Consider the following 21,666-nt stretch of genomic DNA (forward strand, 5'->3'; position numbering starts at 1 on the left):
CTGCTTTTAACTTTCTTAAGGGTTTTTCTCACTCCCACCATAACCCTTTTAAAAGATACGGCCTTGGCCAATTTCCTCTAACATTATCCTTGTAATGTTTCGGGATGCATTAAATACCCTGTCTGCCATTTCTAAAACTTGGTTAATAAATCAATTTATAAACAATATGGATTTCCGTAAGTAGGAAGTTTCAGTGCACGGATATTTGGGTACTACGATACAAACTATATGCTACTTTTCAACCACTTAATTAAAAAAGGAGGAGGAACAAAACCCACTGAATAGTATGGATGCCAATTTACCAATTTACATTGTTTTGTGTGTGTGTGTGTGTTTGTTTGTGCTCTTATATACTATCTTAATATTTTCCTTATCTATATTCTTTCTTCAAAATATAATAGAAAGGAGTAAGGAGGGCGTAATGGAATAGTATTCAATCTGCTGTGAGCTGTATTCTTAGGTCACCATCAAAACTATATCTACGAAGAACGCGCGTAACAGTCTCGGGATTGAGAGCTGACAAAGAACTGTAGTGAGAAAAAAAAAATCAACTGTCGACGTGCCAGAAATTTTTACAAACATGTTTTCATTAACATTAATGAACAGAAGTTCAGTAATGAATTTTACATTAAACGTGCAACTTTATCCTAATTTCAAAGGCTTGATGGCAACCGAATGATTCTTTCGTGGTCTTGCTGAAACTTTTCTGCATTGGAACGGAGGGGGGGGGGGGGGGGGGATGATGATGCATGGGTGGGTGGGGTTTATGAAAGATTTCAATTTGCAAGTTTTGTAGCTTCAAAATTTCACAAGACAGCGAATGTCAAAATATTTTCAATCATCTAATTAAAAAATGAAGTGAGAATTGTTTTGCAATAGTAAAGTTTTTGAATATATACGAGGGGGGACCCAAAAAAAACGGGAATTGTGCTGCAGTGGGGAGGGAGAGTGGGGGAACCCATTGTTGTACCAATTGTCCGTTACGATCCCGTCACCTGTGTCAGTGTGCGAAGTTGTGTCGCTGTGAGTGCATCGGTTCGCTCTTGAGAGTTTGTTTAGTAAACCAACTTTTTCCAGTTCGGCGAAAACGTAATGGCAGATTATCGAGGCGGCTGTGAAATTTGGTTTCCTGTTGGGGAAATCGGCCGCGGAAACTACTGTAATGCTGACGACTGCTTATAGGGATGCTGCCCTAAGTAAAACCAGAGTATACGAGTGGTTTGCAGGTTTGAAAAATGGAGAACTGTCAATTGAAGACCAACCCCGTTCAGAACGCCCCTCAACTGCAAGAACTGACGAAAACGTCGAAAAAATCAATGCCCTCGTTCGTGAAGACCGTCGCCGAACCATTAATCAACTCTGTGAGATGTCTGAAATATCGTGGAGTTCAATTCAGAGGATTTTATCAGAAGATTTGCACATGAGAAGGGTTGCAGCCAAATTTGTCCCTCGCCTTCTCACAGAGCAAAAGGAGGTCGACTTGAGGCATGTGTTGAACTTCAAAATCAGCTCAAAGAGGACCCTGACTTTTTTGCCAAGGTGATTACTGATGATGAATCGTGGTGCTATGGCTATGACCACGAATTAAAGCAGCAATCAAGCCAGTGGAGGAGGTTTTGCCACTGTGGAGGAGGTAAAACAAAAATCGCTGTAGGTCATAAAGAAGATCCCGATAAGTGATTTTCAAAACTGTTTTGAACAATGGAAGGATCGTTTGCAGAAATGCGTTGCGGTCCATGGACAATACTTTGAAGGTGATGAAAATTTGGTGTAAAAATATTGAGAAATAAAGAAGTTACGACGAATTTCCCGTTTTTTTTGGGTCCCCCCTCGTATATTACACCATTACACGCTTCGTTAACCATTGCACTTTACTGAAATTAGTTTTGTATATATATACAGGGTGTTTCAAAACAACACCGACAACGTTTGGGAGATGATTCCTGACACCAAGGTAAGACAAAAAGTACAGACCAACCTGGGTGCACAAATGCTTCCTTTCGGAGTTACGGACTGCCGAAAACATGAAAAAATAAACTTTAAAGATCCATAGCTCCAAAACTATGGGACCTGCCGTAATCGGGTGAAGATTTCACTTAGGAACTAATATGTGCCCTATCCAAAAATACGTCATTCAGGATCCTAAGGTACTCATGCTACAATTTTTTAGAGAGAGTTTGGCTACGGGCATATAATTTGAAGTACGAGACAACTACCACTATAAAAATTGTTGCGGAAGTAACGCAGGATTCTGAAACATGGATATTTGGATAGGACACATACTAGTTCCTAAGTGAAGTCTTCACCTGGCTACGGTAAGTCCTATAGTTTTGGAGCTATGTACCTTTAAAATTCATTTCTTCATGTTTTCGGCAGCCTATAACTCCGAAAGAAAGCATATGTGCACCTAGGTTGGTCTATATTTTCGTCTTATTTTGGTATCAGGAATCACCTTTCAAACGTTGTAGGTGTTGTTTTGAAACACCCTGTATTACTCTGTGTTTCCCAATCTATGGTCTACGCACCCCCACGGATTCGCAGGCCATTTTATTTCCATGTTGATTACACTTGGGATGTTTGTAATGTACACTATTGTCCAAAATGATTGTTGAATATCTATAACTGTCTTCTAGTAAATATATAATTTGATAATGATCTTGCAGGGTACTTTTAATACTATGTGTATAATCGGGAAATGTACATTTGTGCTAAGTTCCATAGGAAAAGAATTATAAATACGAAAGTTAGAGTAAAACAAAATGTTGCTAAATGGACAAGAAAGTTTTATTTTTGTTTTATTGCTCTTATTTAGTGCTCTTTTGACATGAAATTTGCCAAATGCATGTATTTGCCGATTATACACATACTAACATTATAAGAAATACCGGGCGAATTAGTTATCAAACTATATTCGTACAACAACATATTTATAGACATGCGACAATAATTTTGGACATGAGTGTACATTGCCTAGGTTTCAACCAATTAAGAAGAATAGAATACTAAAGATGAAACAACAAATAAAAATCACGAAGCTAGACTGAAAGTTATAGATATGTAAAACAAATCTCAACATCAAGCACTTACACTATTAATTCGCAAGTAGTTCCTAGATCAACATTGATCTGGATTAATAAACTAGATAGACTAGCTGCACGCCACATGTCCTGCACAATGAAAACCGTTCTTAGCGAGGCAGTAAACTTTGTCAATTTTACTAGGAACCATTCTTGACAGCGTGTTATTTTCTGCTCTTCGTAATAAAATTTGAAATAATCAGGAACACTTATTACACACAGAAATTCATTGGCTGTCTCAGGGTAAGGTCCTGACGCAGTTGTTTGAACTTCGTGACGAAATAAGGTTGTTCCTCATTAATTCCAATTTGAGTTAACACACAATTTAAACTATTTCAATGGTTCTCGTCTTTGGTTCATTTGGCAGTTATTTTTAACGTATTGAACACGCTTAACTCGAGCTTTTAAGATACATCTGTCACCATGCTTTCTGTCGGAGACAAGATACAAGCAATAAGAAGCAAGCTAATTGTGTGGTTGCAACCATTTGGAGGAAGGAAAATAAGGGTGGCGAGCACCAACCGAGAGTAAGTGAAACTAAAGTAGTAATTTACTAAGAGAGAAGGAAATCGGCGACTTCCAGTGGAGAGTACTGAACTAAAGGAGTAAATTACTACAGGAGTAAATTTTTCGTTTACTACTGTAGTAAATTTATTTACTCCAAAACTGGTGGAGAGCACCATCAAAGAGTACGCTACTACATTAGTAACTTGAAGAGTAAATAAGGCCAAAATTTACTCCTAAGCAGTAGTAGGAGTAAAGTTAGAGAGTAAGATGAATTCTTTGGTTTCTACGTGTTAAATATCGAATTCTATGGATTACCTGGACTACGAAGTATATATGGAGATGGAGGAAGAAGTAGACATCCCAAGAATGAGAGTTTTAGTGGAGAAAAGAGACCTATTTGCAATGTATAGTGACATTGATTTCAAAGAGCGTTTTGGGTTGCTTAAGGAATCTTTTGAGCAGCTGCTTGATATGTTGAAGCCGTTACTGCAGCATAATTCTGACAGGAACCGTGCTTTGTCTCCTAGGCTGCAACTTCTTTGTAGATTGCGAGTCCTTCGCACTGGTACTTATCAAATCTTAGCAGGGGATCTTATTAACATACATCGTAATACTGCTGGAAGAGCTTTTAACAGTGTGATAGACAGTTCAATTACCTTCAAGCTACTGTGTGTGTGTCCACGCCACAGAACAAATATATATAAAGGAAAAAGTTAATTCTATCGATTGGTTGATTCCCGAATGGATTATGTACCTATATCCATACTTTGTCCTTTTGGAGCACAAGCAGAACTATACAGAAATTGCAAGAATTTCTTTTCTATCAATACACAAATCATTTATGATGCCAATATGAAAATTTTGAGCGTGGTAAGCCATTGGCTGAGTTCCACGCATGATGCACGCATTTGAGACAATAGTAGAATTCCTCCAGAATTGGAAAACGAACAATATATTGGGTTGCTTGTTGGGGATAGTGGATATGCTCTCTTCGAACATTTTATGACTCCTATGTTTCGATCTCAGACAGGAGCCGTAGGGCGCTACAATAAAGCCCATGTTGTTACAAGATGTGTAATAGAACGTATCATACATTCTGTGTTTGGAAGAACCGTTTCCATATTCTCACTAAAACAATGAGATATAAACAAAACATGTGTGGAAATGTTATTGAGGATACTGCAGTTCTGCACAACTTTGGAACAGAAGTAGGTGTGTTTCACCCTGATGCTGCGCAGTGTTTCTTTCAGAAAAAAATGTCCCGGAGGGAACACTTAGTATTCGAAGGGGATCATATTATTTTTACATGGTACTATTCTATTTATTATTATATTATAGAAGTATTATTTTCGTCTCCTCCTGGAGAAAACTCTCAGAGCTTCCGAGGGGCAATCCCCCTCAAAAAAAAAAAAAAATGTCTAGAAGAAACACTGGTGTTGTGGATGTGAATGGCATGAACCAATATGCATTTCAGCCAGAAGCAGATGCTGCAGGACAAGCTGTCAGAAAAATTATACCTAATTTGCTAGTAAAATAATAAATTAGTATAAATACTTTTCCTTCTTAAATGAATAAATAAGGCACTGGATCGTCACTACTGCAGTGAAATGTCACCCATTTTATTTATGTATAATTTTAGTTATGTTTCTCTCTTTTTCTTTCTTTTCTTTCTTTCTTCTTTATTTTGCAGTTAGGGGATGTGGTAATTAGAAAAATTAAATGTACTAATGCTTAAACACAAATATTATGTCATGTGAAAAACAAGAACATATTAACCATTGGAAAATATATCAAGCAAAAAGAATATGTTTCATACATATAAAATATATTCACATTCATTTATAAAAGCATAAATTTCTGGAGCACATTGCCTGAAGAACCGGAACCTGAAGTCTGTTCCATTTCGTTCTTGAATTCGTTCTTATTCATAACTTCCATTTTAAGGTTATGGTCTTCCACGATTTCTCTTTATCTTTCAATTAACAACATTTTTGTATTATATTCCCCTCGTATTAAACGCATTTTTAACGAATGAAGCTCGTCTGCTTTTTCCAACAACCTGCTGTTCTTGACTACAATCGCATGTAACGCCTTTTTTCATGGGCACTTCTTCTGATAAGCTTCAGCTTCCAATAGGAAACGAGATGCACGTGCCAGCAGTGGGCAGAAATGGCTTACTTCTTTAGTAAAAAGGTGTTACTACTTTAGTTACAACTAAAGAAGTAAATAGAAATTGAGCTCTCCAACAGTTACTAAAAGAGTATATTACTACGGAAGTAATTTACTAAAGTAGTCCAGACTAAAGAAGTAAGAGTTACTACAAAAGGAATTTACACTAGTTTGGTGCTCGCCACCCTAAGATTCCTTTTACATAGTGAATGATTTCAGCGAACAAACTCTTTCTGGCAATGTTGCTCAAACTATGATTGAACATTTGAGGATACTGGCATCTCAACTATATCTGTATTTTAAGTTTTAATCTGAAAATAAAAATCATCGGATGAAAACAGCTTTTCTAGACTCGGAATAAAGACTTTCTTCTGTCAAAGAAAACCAACTTATTGAGCTGTTTTGTGATTCGATATTCAAAACTTTATTTCCTTTATTGCCGTTACTGGAGTTTTGGTTTCAGACTAAGGCTCCTGAAATTCCTAGAAAGGGTTGAAACACATCTGCTTCCATTTGCCACTACATACCAGTGTGAGACAAGATTTTCTCATTTCATACATATGAAAAACAAATACAGGAATATATTTAACGTAAAACCATATAGGCTATACATATCAAATTTCCCAGTTGTAATCCGGACATACGGATGTTGACGTATGTACTTCTCCGCAATCTTCAATTATAGTAGTGCTGCATTGTCATAAATGACACAATGTTGTAATATACGTGCAACATTTAAAAAAAAATAAAAAAAAAAATAGGAAACTCTGCTCTAGCTACAGTAAAGTGGGGAAGGAAAAAGTTTAATATATAGAAAATCTAAATTCTGTTCGAATTTGTTCCGACACGATATAGATGTTATAGTACTAAGAAATAAGTTGTTATCTTATTACAAATTACACTTTCATCAGCATTACATGAACAGACATTACATTTTACACATTGAAACCTTCAACAACTTTAAAGCTCTGCTTTTTCTTTTTTTTTTCTCTCTCTCTCGAATTCTTCGCTATCAGATAATATACTGCACCAACTGTAATTGTTGCTAACAGACGTGAACAGCAGACGAGGAACCCTTTAAAGAAGCCGTTCAAGTATTGCTCTATTAGTGTCGTTTTTCTTCCCGGATTAAAAAAAAAATGTCTCGTCATCCTCTTTTAAAAATAAGTGGAACCACAAGTACTTCCTTCCCCTCTGATTATTTTACTTGATATTTCTCTGGAATCATTCATTACTTCGTTTGTCAATACTATATGGTAAAATGAAACTGGAATTTCATTTCGTAGACCGCACAACTTTGAACAAAGAAGTTACTACTATTGCTGCATAAGAACCAACAGCACCGATTTCTCTAGGAGGGGGGGAGAGATTCAGGTACGTGTATTTCGCTGTCAGATATCCAAGCAAATGTGTCCAGATGCTGGAGGGCTCAATAATTTTTTTTTTTTGAGTACCCTCTCAGCTCCTGAGGTTCGATGTCCATGATAAAAGCTCGTATTGTATTACCTCGAATTATGAGCAATTAGGCTCATTAAATCGAATAAAATACGTAATTAAGAAGTCTGAAGAATATGGATTGAATTATTCCATAGTGCAGGCTAAGAACCCACAGATATGATTATGAGGTAACGAAAGCTAAAAATAAATAAATAAATAAGCTAACATGGTCACGTACTTAGTTTAGCTCCAAATTATGAAATTTATCATATCACTTTTACTTACTAATAATTTGGTCATTTGCGTAAGTCAGCCATTTCTAATAACATCAAGTGGGCAGTATAGCCGTATTCGACTATAATTTATAATTAGTACCTATCATACACTTGCAATGTTACACATTTCTTTTTTACATAATATTTTCAGAATTTTATTTATAAACAAGAACATAACATTAGATAGTGTTGAGAATTTCTGAAGATATGAAAATTGCTTTCACGAACTAAAAACCTAACCTTTTCGGCGGCTGATTGTAGCAACGTAATATATCCTATATCCCTTGCCAAGTGTATGTGTGTGTCGCATATATAAATAATCCTGTTGAAGCTTTCAGATCCATATAAAGGACGTAATTATTAACAGGTGTGTCTTGTGTAGCCGGCTGGCCAATTTGAACTTTCGCAATTGACGAATCAATAGTTGTGCGCATACACTGTAAATCCCAATGAACAATTACCGTAATCAGTTTTGATTCTTTTTTTTAAAATGGAGAATCACACGATTGTTTTTTTTAAAGCAAACTAATTAAATAAAAGGACTAATAAACAAATATTGAAAATTGCTTCATTACAGTAATGTCATTTCAAGTTTTGCTTTGGGGGAGGGGGGTTACCGGCTTTAAGTAGAATTTATGGTTTTTATTAGTATATTATATTATTGATTAAAATGTATATATTTCTCAAACTCAAGGCTGCAATTGTCTCTCCTCTGAAGACTCAAATGACACTACTCTTCACTCTTGCTTCATCATCATAAGTATTCTGCCATTATTGACAGGTAAAGATGAATTTCGTTGGCAAAACTTTCAACAACAACAAAGGAAAATCTTTAGTGAGCCAATTCACTAACAGGGAGCCACGATGGCTCAATGGTAGAGCGATCACCTTTGGTGCGTTGGATCACTGGTTTGATCCTATCTGTCGCAAAGTGGACTTGTAATTGATAAATAGTGTACATGGGTTTTCTCGTTCTACAGTTTCCTCCCATTATCCCGTTTGAGACCCCCGCGGTATCAAACATCCTTTCTACCCAAAGGTAACATTGTATGTCGGAGGGGATTGTTTATAACCTACACTAAGAGCATTTTAGAGTGATCAAAGGCTTACAGAAAACTCTTAAAAACTTTGTATAAGAGATTCGGTAAAACATTTCTATTAATATAATAAAAAGGTGAAGAATTAAATTCCCGAGTAGGCCTACATTATTTTGACTACCTACAAAACACTGCAATATGCAGTACATATATAAATAACGTTCATGCATAACAAAATCTATCTATTACTATTGGCAACGAACGGCGTACATTTAGTGCCGTAAACATTAGGTTTTCCCTCGAAAACTACGCACGAAAATTTACCCTCAAGGCATTTCATTTTGTTCATGTCTACCTGCTTGATCGATTTATATATATATATATCATCTATCAACACTATTACAATCAACCAAAAAATTAAAGTTAATTATAACTTTTGGCTACATCTTATGAATCATTATATCCTGCCAAACCTTTAGGAGGAAGAAGTCTGTTTTGTGGGACCTTGAATAATGAGTTGAGAAAAAGGTTCCTAAAATGTTTCGTGTGGAGCATTGTACTGTGTGAAGCAGAAACAAATATTACAAAAAAAAAAAAGACTGGAAGCTTTCGAAATGTGAATGTAGAGAACAATAGAGAGAGTTGGTTGAGTCAAACGGAAAACGAATGAGAAAAGTTAGAAATAGTGGAAGAGAAAAGAACAATTTTAGATATTATTAAGAAGAGGAAGAGAAACTGGTTGGGACATTCGCTAAGAAGAAACTGTATCATGAGGGACATGCTAGAGGGTATGGTGACAGGAAAAAGAGGGAGAGGATGAAGGGGGCTACAATTGACGGACGATATCAAAATAGAAAAATATCTACGTGAAGACGAAGATGTTATCGGAAGACCGTGGAGCATGAAAGCTTCTCAGTTGCAGCAAGCGACCTGCCAATAAGAGCAGAATACCTATGATGATAATGATGATCTTGCTAATGTCGTCGTGAAAACTGATGAGCCTATACTTCACTACCAGTTCCATCTTAATAGATAATGGTTATCGTAAATCAAGTTTTAAGTTTACAAAAAAAAAAAAAAAAAAATCAGTTTCAATTTTCTCAAGAACTACACATGAGAATTTAAGCTAAATTAGACTTACTGATTGATATGTGTTTACTCTTTGGACTTTCCCCCCCTCGTTATTAATATTGCAGAATTATGACAAGAATTTAAAAACACATTTTCATTTTCAAATAAATAAAAGTGTCTACATAAGTTTAAAATATCAATTTGTCAATCTAATGTAACAGTATATAGCATTTATTTATATTATTACACTCTTATATATCTAATACATTTGATAAAATATACACACGAAGATTTTTTTTTTTTTATCGTGTTTCACGCCCAACTGAATCCTAAACCTCTTTCGTTAGTCAACCGTTTGTGATCAAGGTAAAACCTCAGCATCACCAAGCATCAATAAACTGGAAAATTAATGGCCTGCTTGTGTACTAATTAAAATATAACCTCCTTGTTTAAAAAAATAATAGTAATAATAAAAGAGAGAGAGAGGAAAAATGAGTTAAATTCAAATAGAATAAGTGCTGTAGTTTAGAAATGAAAATTATAAGAGACTAATGCTGGAATATTAATGTACAAAAATTATACTGTACTTTTGTTTGTCTGCTTGCTTACACATCATTATATAAATTTTAGTTTTGATGTTAAAGCAAAGAATAAAAGTTTGTTAATAACCAAGCTATAAGGTAAATCTTGAAATATACTACACAGTAACTTTATTATTCTTTATTATTATTATTATTATTATTATTATTATTATTATTATTATTATTATTATTATTAAGCTTTGGTTTGTCTAAGTAGGGGTCTCAACCTAGGGGCCGCAAAGGGACGTGAAAAGATAAATGTAATTAATATCTAGTAGCGGAAAAAATACATTAAACACTACTCCGAATTTCTTTGTTTGGCAGTTATTTTCATACTCAGGGTTTCTTTCAGAAAAAAAAATCTGGAGGCGTTTTCGGAAGCGTGGGGGAGGGGAGATGATCGGAATTATACAAATCTTAAGCCAAAACTTATTTTCCATTCGATAAGTAATACATAGTGTTATAATAAAACCAGCCTTATTGCTACGAGGGGGTGCTAAAAAAAATAATTTAAATTAAGCTCCCGCCTTCGAAACAAAATCCTAAATACAATATTGGTGTTACTGTTCTAAAAGTAATGAAGTTGACAGGAAAGTTTTACTTTATAGATACTCCATAAAGTAATACAGGGAATTTTAAAATGTTACATTTTTACTGTTTTGTTTTTAATTTAAAAAAGAACGAAGAACATGCGCATGTGTTTGAGTGATTTCTAAAGAAATTTGTAAGTACTTATAAATCTTATTACGTACAATGCATACATACATCTAAGCCAAGCTCATATTTACCATGGTTTTAAAATTGCTCTTTTTTTCATTCATTTAGGATCTGTCTAAATGAAAAGCAGACAAAGAAATTTTACTTTCAATTAGTCCAAAGATCTAAAGTTTTCAAAGTAGTGCTTCGCTTCAGTAATTTGACTTATTCAGTCACAAAATTGTTTTGCAACTATTACATACATTATATAACTTACACTGTTATCTACATTTTACTGCCGTATCCAGGAAGGATCTAGGGGGGCCGGGCCCCCCTAAATTTTTGCGGGCCTCTTCTAAAATTTTCACGGTAGGCTTGGCTTGCAAATGAACTATAATATAGTGATGAACTATAATATGGTTGGATCGGGCTCCCCTAACTTCAGGCGCCCCCCCTACATTTTTGGGCTGGCTACCGGCCTGCTCTCAACGATAGTCATTGACACAGGTACAGTAATATTTTTACACATGCGCTTTTTAAATGCATCATATAACCTAGAGTTGAACCCAGAATATTGTTTAATAGTGGTACACTAATATTCACATATTTTACAAAGAATCTGAAGTATTTTACACCGGTTTGTAAATGATCTCCATCTGTATCATGAATAAACTGACAAAGATTTCTAACATTTATCACCTGAATACGGTTAAAACTTTCAAACAAGGAACACAAGGAGATTAAACCTACTGCGTCTTCGTTAAATCTTTTGTTCGATTCAGTTATTACTTTGTTAGTAAATTTTAGAAGTATCTTCAAATGCTTTTCTTTTTCTACGTGTTCTTTTACTACAATAATCTTAGATAGGCCTACTTTTATTTTTAATGACTTCGTACGTTTCGGTAACAGAGCCTGTTTTCTTCTTTTGCTATTCTCCTTTAGATCTTAAGAAACAGATTTTAAATGTAATCTTGTACGTGAAATTAGTTGCGGTCAGGGCTCAGGGGCACACCCCGGAACGGGGGCCCACCGAGTCCGGACCCCCCCCAAAAAACTTCCAAACCCAAAATGCATTTGTACACTTTCTCATTAAAACTATACTTGATTAACACGGAAATGATTGATATAGCATGAAAACTTCATCTGTGCTCTTCCTCTTATAAAATCAATCTAGTTTTATCATTTTCCCCCTGAAAATATAGGTAGAAGTATTCTACAATTACTTATCGTCTTTTCGGGTGGAGAATAATACCCATTCAATACCACATAGACATAGTGGCTTGTAGTATTGGACCTCTCCCCCCCCCCCCGAAAAAACTTGGATCCCTCCCTACAAAAATTTCTGGTTGCGGTAATATTGCTGACAGTCATCCTTTAGCAAACATTTGTTTAAATCCCAGTGTCTCCACTGTTAGACAAACATGACAAAAAGAGTAGACTTGCATTTGAAGAACTCCGCCACCTAATAAAGCTAGATTTGCATAATCTCAATGTAAGTGATCATAAGTAATAATTATTGTCCCGTAGCATTTATTAATGAAAAATGTTACTATGATAACTTACGCAACATATATCTTACAACTTAAAAAAATATATGTTGCAAAGCATTTCCTCTTATTAGGGATTGGTAAAACGGTTTGTATCAGATTAGTGCGAATGAAATGACTATTTTTGACACCTGGTTGGAAAGTCACCTTAGCAACACAAAGTATCAATGGGATAAGGGCACGTGTCTAACGTTACAAACTCTGTACACGTTCAGCAAACAGGCTAGGGTAGCCAGACAAATAGGAAACAGTGTGTTGTTGAATAGGATCCTATGCAAATGCACCATGGAGAAAACACACTTGCGAGTAACCTTTCTTCATTAATTCAAACTGGGACATTCTGCACAGTAAGCCGAAAGAAAAACATTAACAGTGTATTTGGGCCAGAAGTGGTGAATGAACGAAAGAATGCGAAAGTATTTTCCTAGTTCTTCTCGAAATGAATGTGATAGAGAAGAATTGCCTCAGAAATGAGTAATAATAATAATAATAATAATAATAATAATAATAATAATAATAATAATAATAATAATAATAATAATAATAATAATAATAATAATAATAGGAATAACTACATCGAATCAAAATACAAATGGGAAGTAGGGTTGTATATAGTGTTTACAGATTTCAGAATGTACATGCAAATTATTCATTCTTATTTTGGAAATTTTATCTTAATCTTTAAATTTTCTGGGTGGAGAGTAAATTTCAAAGTCTGGTACAAACACCTGTGGTCACCTTCCTGAAAGAAGCATGCTTCATCTTGTTGTCAAATACAACAAAGATTAGATCCAATTATTATACTAAATTTTAAACAAACAAGGAAATCAGGAATAATCACAATACTTATTACAATCCGGACATTGCTTCAGTGGATCGCTGGCAAGAAAATCTATTTAAAAAAATGAAATGAAATCTTTGAGTTTTACGTCCCACGCTTGTGCCGGTTAATCTAAAGGAGACGGTGATGATGAATAATGAATGAAATGGTGGAATGAAGAAAGTGGGAGGAAACGGGAGAACCCCGAGAAAACCCCCACACACGGTGTTTGTCCACCACAAAGTTCACTTGGCGGGGGCTGGGATCGAACCCGGGAACCCAAGCACCAGAGGTGAACGCTCTACCACTGAGCCACCGCGGCCCCCAAAAATCTATTTAAAGGAGAGGTCGTGATAAGAAACAAGTTGAAAAACCATAATTTAAGTAGCAAAGTAATTACTAAAAACCTTACGTACAAATTTTGCTAATAAACAATAGTCTAAGTTAGACTAAAAACCATATACAACCTATCACGAAAAAAAAAAAGTTTTAAATCAGTCTGACAAAGGCGCGACTTTCCAAATTTAAGTGGGTGCATATCAATGGCCGGACATGTTGTGTTTTCAGGGAAGTCTTGGTATTTTTTGACTGATTTTCATTTAGTTAAAATATTTTATGAATTTTGTCATGAAAAGCTATGTTTGATTCTACTTACAATATAGTTCCATTTTGTTTATTGTGGGGACTGCCTTTGACTAGGCCAGAGACAGGCAAGGAAGGAGGAGAGTGTTGCTTGGTTGCCTTCGCAGAAACACATTTGAAACAATTATATTTTAGAAATTAGAAATTTTAACTTCCATTTCAATCTTTCAACAGTTATTATTATTATTGATAATGGCAAGTGAAAAATGTTTATTTTATTTTGTTTCTGTCAAACTAAAAATCTTGTGGGTGCTGGAAACATGGAACACCAACGTAGTCGGCGCTCATGCTATGTGATACTGAATTTCCACAAAAAATATTGGCGTTTAACGGGGGAAAAATGTCTATAAAGACGACAGACATAACAAATGATAGATCTCATTGCGCTGAACAACACAATTGTTTCAGTGTAAATCCTCATGTCTGGTTTTCGAGAAAAAACTCATTTTTATGACATTGAAAAGTATGTCCTTTCGCTGTCAAACTGATGCAGATCATAGTTTTTATTCCGCCAGAATAGAGCACTTATTTATTTAGAAAAATATGCAGTATTAAGTAGCATATTGTCTCTTAACAGTGACACACAAAGTCTAACAGTGAAGCATATATTACCTATAATTCTAATTACAACTTATGAGCTAACCTAACAATTGTATTATTATCTATTTTATAATAGAATTCATTTAGAATGGATCAACTCTATTTAAAATCTTCTGCATTTGAAATTAAAATGAAATTTCTAGTAGGCTAAAGGGCACTGACGATTTATTAATCGTGATTAACAAAAATATGGAATGAAAATGTGTGAGGAAACGGAAGAACACAGAAAAAAACAACACAACACGATGTTATCTATCACAAACTCATGTGGCGTCGGAAAAAACGACGGACCCCTCGCCCAAAGGGGCTCTCTACCACTGAGCCACCATGGTCCCTTTTCTGCACTTGGCTATCTAATGTTATATATATATATATACTTTCGACATTGTCATCGTGGATGAGCTGTGGTAGCGGTTTGGGAAAGCAGCAACAAAAAATTATGTAATTATTTTCTAATTGTATAAATTAATGTAATTGTTTTCTTTCTAACTGTATAGGTTATACAAGGATATCAGAGTGTATATATACAACTTTTAAAATAGAATAATTTCACGGGTCGGTAGTTCAAATAACGCCTCTGTACATGGAGATACAAAGAATATTCATATTATCGGACATCAAATTCCGATTGCTTCTCTTCTAGTTCCCAAGACTTGTTTGATCGAGTATCCCAAAGTAGCAACTAAATGACTCATAATTTTTCCCCATTTTGTTTTATTTATTAGGATCATCGAAAGTAAGCCTTGTGATTGTGATGTTAGTTTGTACGTTAACACCCGCAATAACTCTTGAACGAAAGTAAATTTTTGAATCCATTTTGTTCGTAATAGATGTCCAGAGGGATTATCTCAACCGAGTTCGTTAATGAAGTTAATCCGTTAACATGGTAACGGTGCCTTTAGTGGTGGCCAGCCCATCCTTTTTTTTTTTTTTTTTTTTTTTTTTTTAACCGTCAAAACAGAGGTGTTTAATTATAGATTGTTAGAAGTACACATCTCGCACTTAGATGGTAGCAAACATCCAGTACCATTTGACATCTACCGGACGAAATTGAAATTTCTAGGCATGATCCTCTTTACTGCCTTTAGCGTTTTTATTTTTAAGCTAATAAGTTTCGATGTTTGAACGGTTTTAAATTCACTCCCTAAAGAAACTGCCCATTACGCCTATATAACCACTATCTCTTTTGAACCGAAGAAGGTAATGCACTGAAATTTAATATTCCGAAATTTTCTTGGTTCTCAAAGAACGAACTGAATCTTAATTTGGGTGAATTCAATACGGATGACATTTAGGATAAGAGGAAAGAGTTACACGCAAAAATTACGCGCGGTTGAAACACGGGGCCATTAGCCTGGGCCTTATTCCATACCAGCCTTCGCAAAAATTGCGGGAGTAACGCAACACAGAACTCCAAAAATTATAATAATTGTTATGCCTACTATCGTAAACTAGAGTGCAGATCCAGCATTACGTTGACAAACTGTTACGTAATGGAGCACCTTGTATCCGTGAGAGCAAGGGCGAACCCAGATGGTGATTATTAGGGGGGAAAAAGTGAAATAAAATCCTTAAGTTTTAGGTCCCACGTAATGCTGGTTAGGCTAATGGAGACTGTAATGATGAGAAATTAATGAAATGGTGGAATGAAGAAAGCTTACGCACACAGTGTTTGCCCACCACAAGCTCACTGGGCGCTAGCTGGGATCGAACCAGCGACCACAAGTTCCCGAGTTGAACGCTCTATCACTGAGCCACCCAGGTGATTATTAGAGGTAGTAGCTTAACCAGGCCCTGTAGGGGAACTGACAATATTAAGTACAGTAACAACTAAAAGTAATTGAACAGAACTATTCCTCGGATAATGCTCAGGAATTCACGGAGCAAATGACAGATTATATATTATTGGAACCTGATCCCACTTAACCTTTGTTAATTGAATAATAAAAATAATTCAAGAATAGAAGCATTAGCACTATATCTGCTCGATGAACTAACCTAATTATTCTCAAGTAGTGGTTCTGATTCTGTAGCGCAAATCTCTCTTCGGTTGAGAGCACTATTTGCTACACCAATTAGAAGTCAAAATCCATGAAATCAAGTTAGCATTAGGATTAGATAGATTTACATAATAATCAAGAGACACATTGCAGATTTTGTCAGGGGAGGCAATTTTGTCTCTTTTGTTAATATTAGTATACAATTTACTAAAAACCATGTGTATCTGAAACACATGAAAGCAATTGCCCCTGCCTCCCCTAAATGACGTCCCTGATCGTAATATATTTAACGTCAACCTAATGCTTTATTTACTTATTTTTAAATTTTTGAACGCGATTTCATTGAAATAATAAGCCGATAAACTAACTCACGAAAGAGTGCGAGACAAGCTTTTGGCTTATTAAAAGATCCATAGAAAAAAGTGTTTAAAAAAAAAGTTTAATTATCGTTTATTGATCAAGAAATACATCCGACGAAGGAACTGGAAAATGTTAATAACAATTCTAAGGATCTAAAATCAAGGTCTGAATACTCTCAAAAATGAAATCTTTTAAGTTCTACATTCCAAGGTTATGCTGGCTAGGCTAAAGGAGAGAGTGATTTCAAATAAATGAAACGGTGGAATGAAGAAAATGGGAGGAAACTGGAAAACCTACACACACACAGTGTTGTCCACCACAAAGTTCATTTGGTACGAGCTGGATCGAACCAATGACCCCATGCACTAGAGACGAACGCTCTACCACTGAGCCACCGCGGTGAATATTCTATATATATATATATATATATATATATATATATATATATATATATATATATATATATATATATATATATATATATATATATATATATATAAACGAATCAACAACAGTGAAACCTCTCTAAAGCGGACAGCCGTGGGGAGTCAATAATTGTCCGCTATAGAGAGGTTTCAATATTTTCTTACGTAAATTACAAAAGATAATATGCAATTAGAAAAAGATATTTTCGCATGAATCATGTATTTACGAATATTACAAAAATGGTACTGTACCTGCATTATCCTCCGCCACCCAATACCGGTACTCTATGTTCCAGGCACAACATGGAAATAAGATGTTATAGTTTTCTGCGCTTTACACTTATCGCTCCTTACTATTTTCAGTCGCTTTAATTTGTGGGTTAGTTGTAGCCCAATAGTGTCTTTTTTTCAGACGATATGCGTACACACGGGCAAAAATACCAAACTTGTCTTCTGCTTGGTTGGAGATTCCAGCAGGACAGTAGCATAGCGTGTCATCCCATACGGTTGGCAACTGTCAATCACTTTTGTGTCTAAAACAAGTTGGGTGGTAGTGGAATGCAGGCAAAGGACATGAGTGTTTTTTAAACAGTGATTTCGTCTGGGTTGCTGAGCATACAGTTGAGGAGGCAAAATATTGTCGCAATGCTTGCTTGATGACATGTATGAATTACTGAAAATGTATTTTTACTGTACTTTTCAACTTTTTTCTAGAGAAAGTGTCCGTAATACGGAGGTAAATAATACCGATAAAAGTCAGAAAAGACTGTCCGTGTCCATACTAGAGAATGTCCGCATTAGAGAGGTTTGCCAATATGTCTTTCTATTACAGTGTTTGGGGATTACAAAATATGTCCGTTACGGGAGGTGTCCGTTAGTAGAGGTTTCACTGAAGTAAGAATTAGAAGAAATCGCAGAGAGGAGAGAAACCAGAACTTGAGTTTGACAAGGATGTTACCTGTGGTTTGTTGCACAGCCTGAGCCAATAATTATCTTTTAGGAAACTGGTAAGGGGAGCTATGAAGACTACGGAGAGAAAAACGTTAGAAAGACAAAACCAATTGGTGACTGGAAGAAAATGTCAATATAAATAAGAGAGAAGAAGATAGAACAGGTTATTTATTCGTTTCAGACAATGTCATATGCAAGGTGTTTTTTTTTTTTTTTTTTTTTTAAGTTTTATCATCCACTTGAGGAAAATATAGAAAAATAAATTAACTATATGTTGAAATATTATAATTAAGAAAAAAAAACTATTAAATGATCCATATAGAGTATTAAATATGAATATAGAATTCCCGGGGCAGAAATATAGGCCCCGGAAAGGTAATGAAAAACTACTGTATCCAAACGAAATGTGGATATAAAGGAAAATTTACAAAATTCACAATGATGATTACCTTAAATAAGGAAGTAAAGTAGTAGGGAAGAAAACAACAATAGTAGGCCTATACTGGAAAAGAGAAAAAAGACATCGGTTGTGACGTTCACTGAAGGAATTGTATGCTTCAGTGCGCCTCAGTTTGTGGTGGAAGGAGAAAGAGGGATATGTTCAATTAATTATATAGAAAACTGCTTATTAAGGCGAATACACTAAATGAGGACTGTAATGATGGAAGTTTCTCGATTTGGAATAGCTGCATATGATAACCCATATTACAAACTCAATTTCCTAATTGATCGCTATTACGGCTCGACACCAGTTCATACAATGCTACTAAATCTTGTATGTAATCTCAGTAGCAACTAGATATAATGTCCAGTCGAGAAGGGTAAAAGTGGAACTGAAAAGGTAGGAGGAATCATAACGTCATGCCATCTCCGTGTTTATCTTTGCCCATTGTAATATTTTAGGAAGTGGGGGACGCCATAGATATTTTTCGTAGTGGGGTAACGGCATCTCTCCTCACTTTTACCCTTGCAGACGAGAGCAAACTGCACCCCCCTTCCTTTCTACAAGTTCTTTGTACGTAATTTTTGAAAATATAGGCAGAGTTTAAGTACAACGTTCTTTAACATATTAAAGAAAAGTATCGTCCGTAGAACAGAAAATTGCACTGCATTTCGCCCAGCTATACTGGGAAAGGGACTATGTATGCTGTTTCCTTGTTCATTGCACATAGCAAGGGCACCCATGTTGTGGTTTCCAAGAGGGGGGCAAGTTTAAGCGAAATTTCAAATGTAGTCTCAAATTTTACGGCAAATATTCTAAAAAAACCTATTGGGTTTTCGATCTTCCGAAGTACAATTTCCTCTAAATGGGGGGCAAGCGCCCCACCTTGTTCCCCCTGATGGGCACCCTTGCACATAAGTGCATGATGAAAGACAAAATTCTACGAGCTACGATTTTAAAATAAATCTGGTTATAGTTAAGGAGCCGTACTTCTCATTTAGGGAAGGACGAGAAACGCCATACTTTCAGGAATTATTCATTGACTATCTAGGATGTTAAAAAGTAGGTAATAGACTGAGTTCTTGCCCTTGTACTTAGGGTGTTTAGGTAGTGCAACAGTAAGATGTATCCTTGTGCACGGGAGAGGAGAAGTAGCTGTTCTTAACTATTACCAAAAATCTACCAAATGTAAAGTTGTCAGGAAAAAGGCTGCCTCGCCCCCCCTTCTTCCCAAATGCAGAGCAGATTATTAATTAACTAAGTAGCTATATAAGTGGTTTCAATATTATTTGTGAATAAGTTGTTACCAGGGACGTAAGCAAGGGATGGGTTTTGGGAGTCCGCACCCCCACCCAAAATCACAAATTTGTAAATTTAGTATAATTTTAGGAGTAAATTTACAAATTTTAATACAGCTCATTTATCCTTATATTGCATTGGGTCCCTCCTGAAATAAATTCCTGTGTATGTGTCTAGCTGTTATAGACAATTTTATAGTCATAGTTAATAAAATGAGTTCGAAATCTTATATAGGCCTAGTATTACATTTACTTAGCCCATAAAGGGGATTCCCCAAGGAGGGGAAGCAAAATAGTAAACCCCCTTTAAACGAACTTCCCTCCCTCCACTTATACACTACTGAATGACACTTTTAATGGAGTAACATTCTGATTTTTAGTAATCCTTTTTCTAGAAAGATGCTTCTCAAAGAATGCCATCACGCCTCACAAAATAAGCTTCAAATGCATTGTTGATTTATTTAGCTGACTAGTTTTCGTCCCATGATTGTGCCTGTGAGGTTAAAGGAGACTAATAATGACAATAAAAGGACAAACCAAAACCATAACTCTAAGTAAGACTCGAACCAGCGACACGGAGGCTTTACCATCACTAGCTATCTACCCTAGGTCGCTTGATCACAGCAACCGGCAAATTTAAAATTACTCATGAAATTCGCCACTAAATTCATGAAAACTATCATTCAAGTAATGTCCTTGTATTTATAAAATGATAAACAAAATTTGTTGACATTGATAATTTGTGTCTTGTATTTGTGTCGTGTAATGAGAATTTTATTTACAAACACAACTTTTCAATCAAGTTGGCGTTGACAGTACGTTGCACCTGATACGTAATGCACTTCCAATCATATTGCCTTTTATCCTTATTGACACTTCGACGCGCGACACTTTAAACATTCAACACATACCTGTGCACACTAAAAATGACTTTTAAGAAAAGTATATATACATAGATATAGACAATAGCCTGTCCAAGTAGCAACTATTATCTAAAAGGAAAGAACGTAAACATACTTTGACATTAAATATTCAGTGTCTTAAAAAGTGGTTTACGGCAACTTACGTAGTTAGAAACCGGTTTGGTACAGTAGTGTGAGGAAGGATATAGAAAAAAAGACTAGACAGGGGACTTTTAGAACCTCTTTCGCCTGAATCACTACACATATAACACACACAAACACACCTACATCTACCGGGAATATTATAATACGGTCCTGTACTTACCATATGAAGTCCTTACAGTGACTGCAAAACGTTGGCTGCTTGAAGAATCGTGGCATGAACTTGTGGTCTTTCACAATGTAAATATTTTTCTTCTTGAGGGCTCCCTTGCGGCCCCGTTGCCTTAAGCCGAACATAGTATTCATGTCCCCTGTGCCGGGGGCATTGTCGTCCACCTTGTCGTCGTCCGCCATGGTTCCGCAAACCTCGACTGACAGCCTGCGAGTGAGGTTCGCTCCTTCGCGTACTGCTATCGACAAGGAAGAAAGGTCAATAAAACCACTGGAAAACTATTCTTTGCACAGAGATTCGTTTATTTTTTCGACGTAACAATTTTATTTTATATTACATCGTAACGCCTATAAGCTTCCAGATAAAGAAAAAATATTTTGTGCAAAAACGATGTAAGAAATAAGTGAAGTACAATAAATTTTTATTTGACTACAGTGGTAATCTTCCATTAGCTCGCTTTTAACGTGAACGCCCAGTTTTCCGCACTGCTGCCAT

General features: G+C 35.6%; 1 protein-coding gene across 3 annotated transcripts in view; it reads right to left on the reverse strand.

Annotated features, from left to right (window-relative positions):
• The window catches only part of Pkc53E (Protein C kinase 53E), a 1,159,983-nt gene extending 1,138,574 nt beyond the window's left edge, over window positions 1–21,409 (reverse strand). For all 3 annotated transcript variants that reach the window (XM_081751140.1, XM_081751138.1, XM_081751141.1), the window contains exon 1: window positions 21,163–21,409. In XM_081751140.1, coding sequence (XP_081607266.1) covers window positions 21,163–21,353 — 191 coding nt within the window. In that variant the 5' untranslated portion in view covers window positions 21,354–21,409. The remainder of the gene's footprint in view (window positions 1–21,162) is intronic.
• Between the last annotated feature and the right edge of the window lie 257 nt (window positions 21,410–21,666).

The sequence above is a fragment of the Thermobia domestica genome, chromosome 3 (assembly GCF_964235325.1).
Source record: "Thermobia domestica chromosome 3, izTheDome1.hap1.1, whole genome shotgun sequence".
In the NCBI taxonomy this organism is placed as follows: Eukaryota; Metazoa; Arthropoda; class Insecta; order Zygentoma; family Lepismatidae; genus Thermobia; species Thermobia domestica.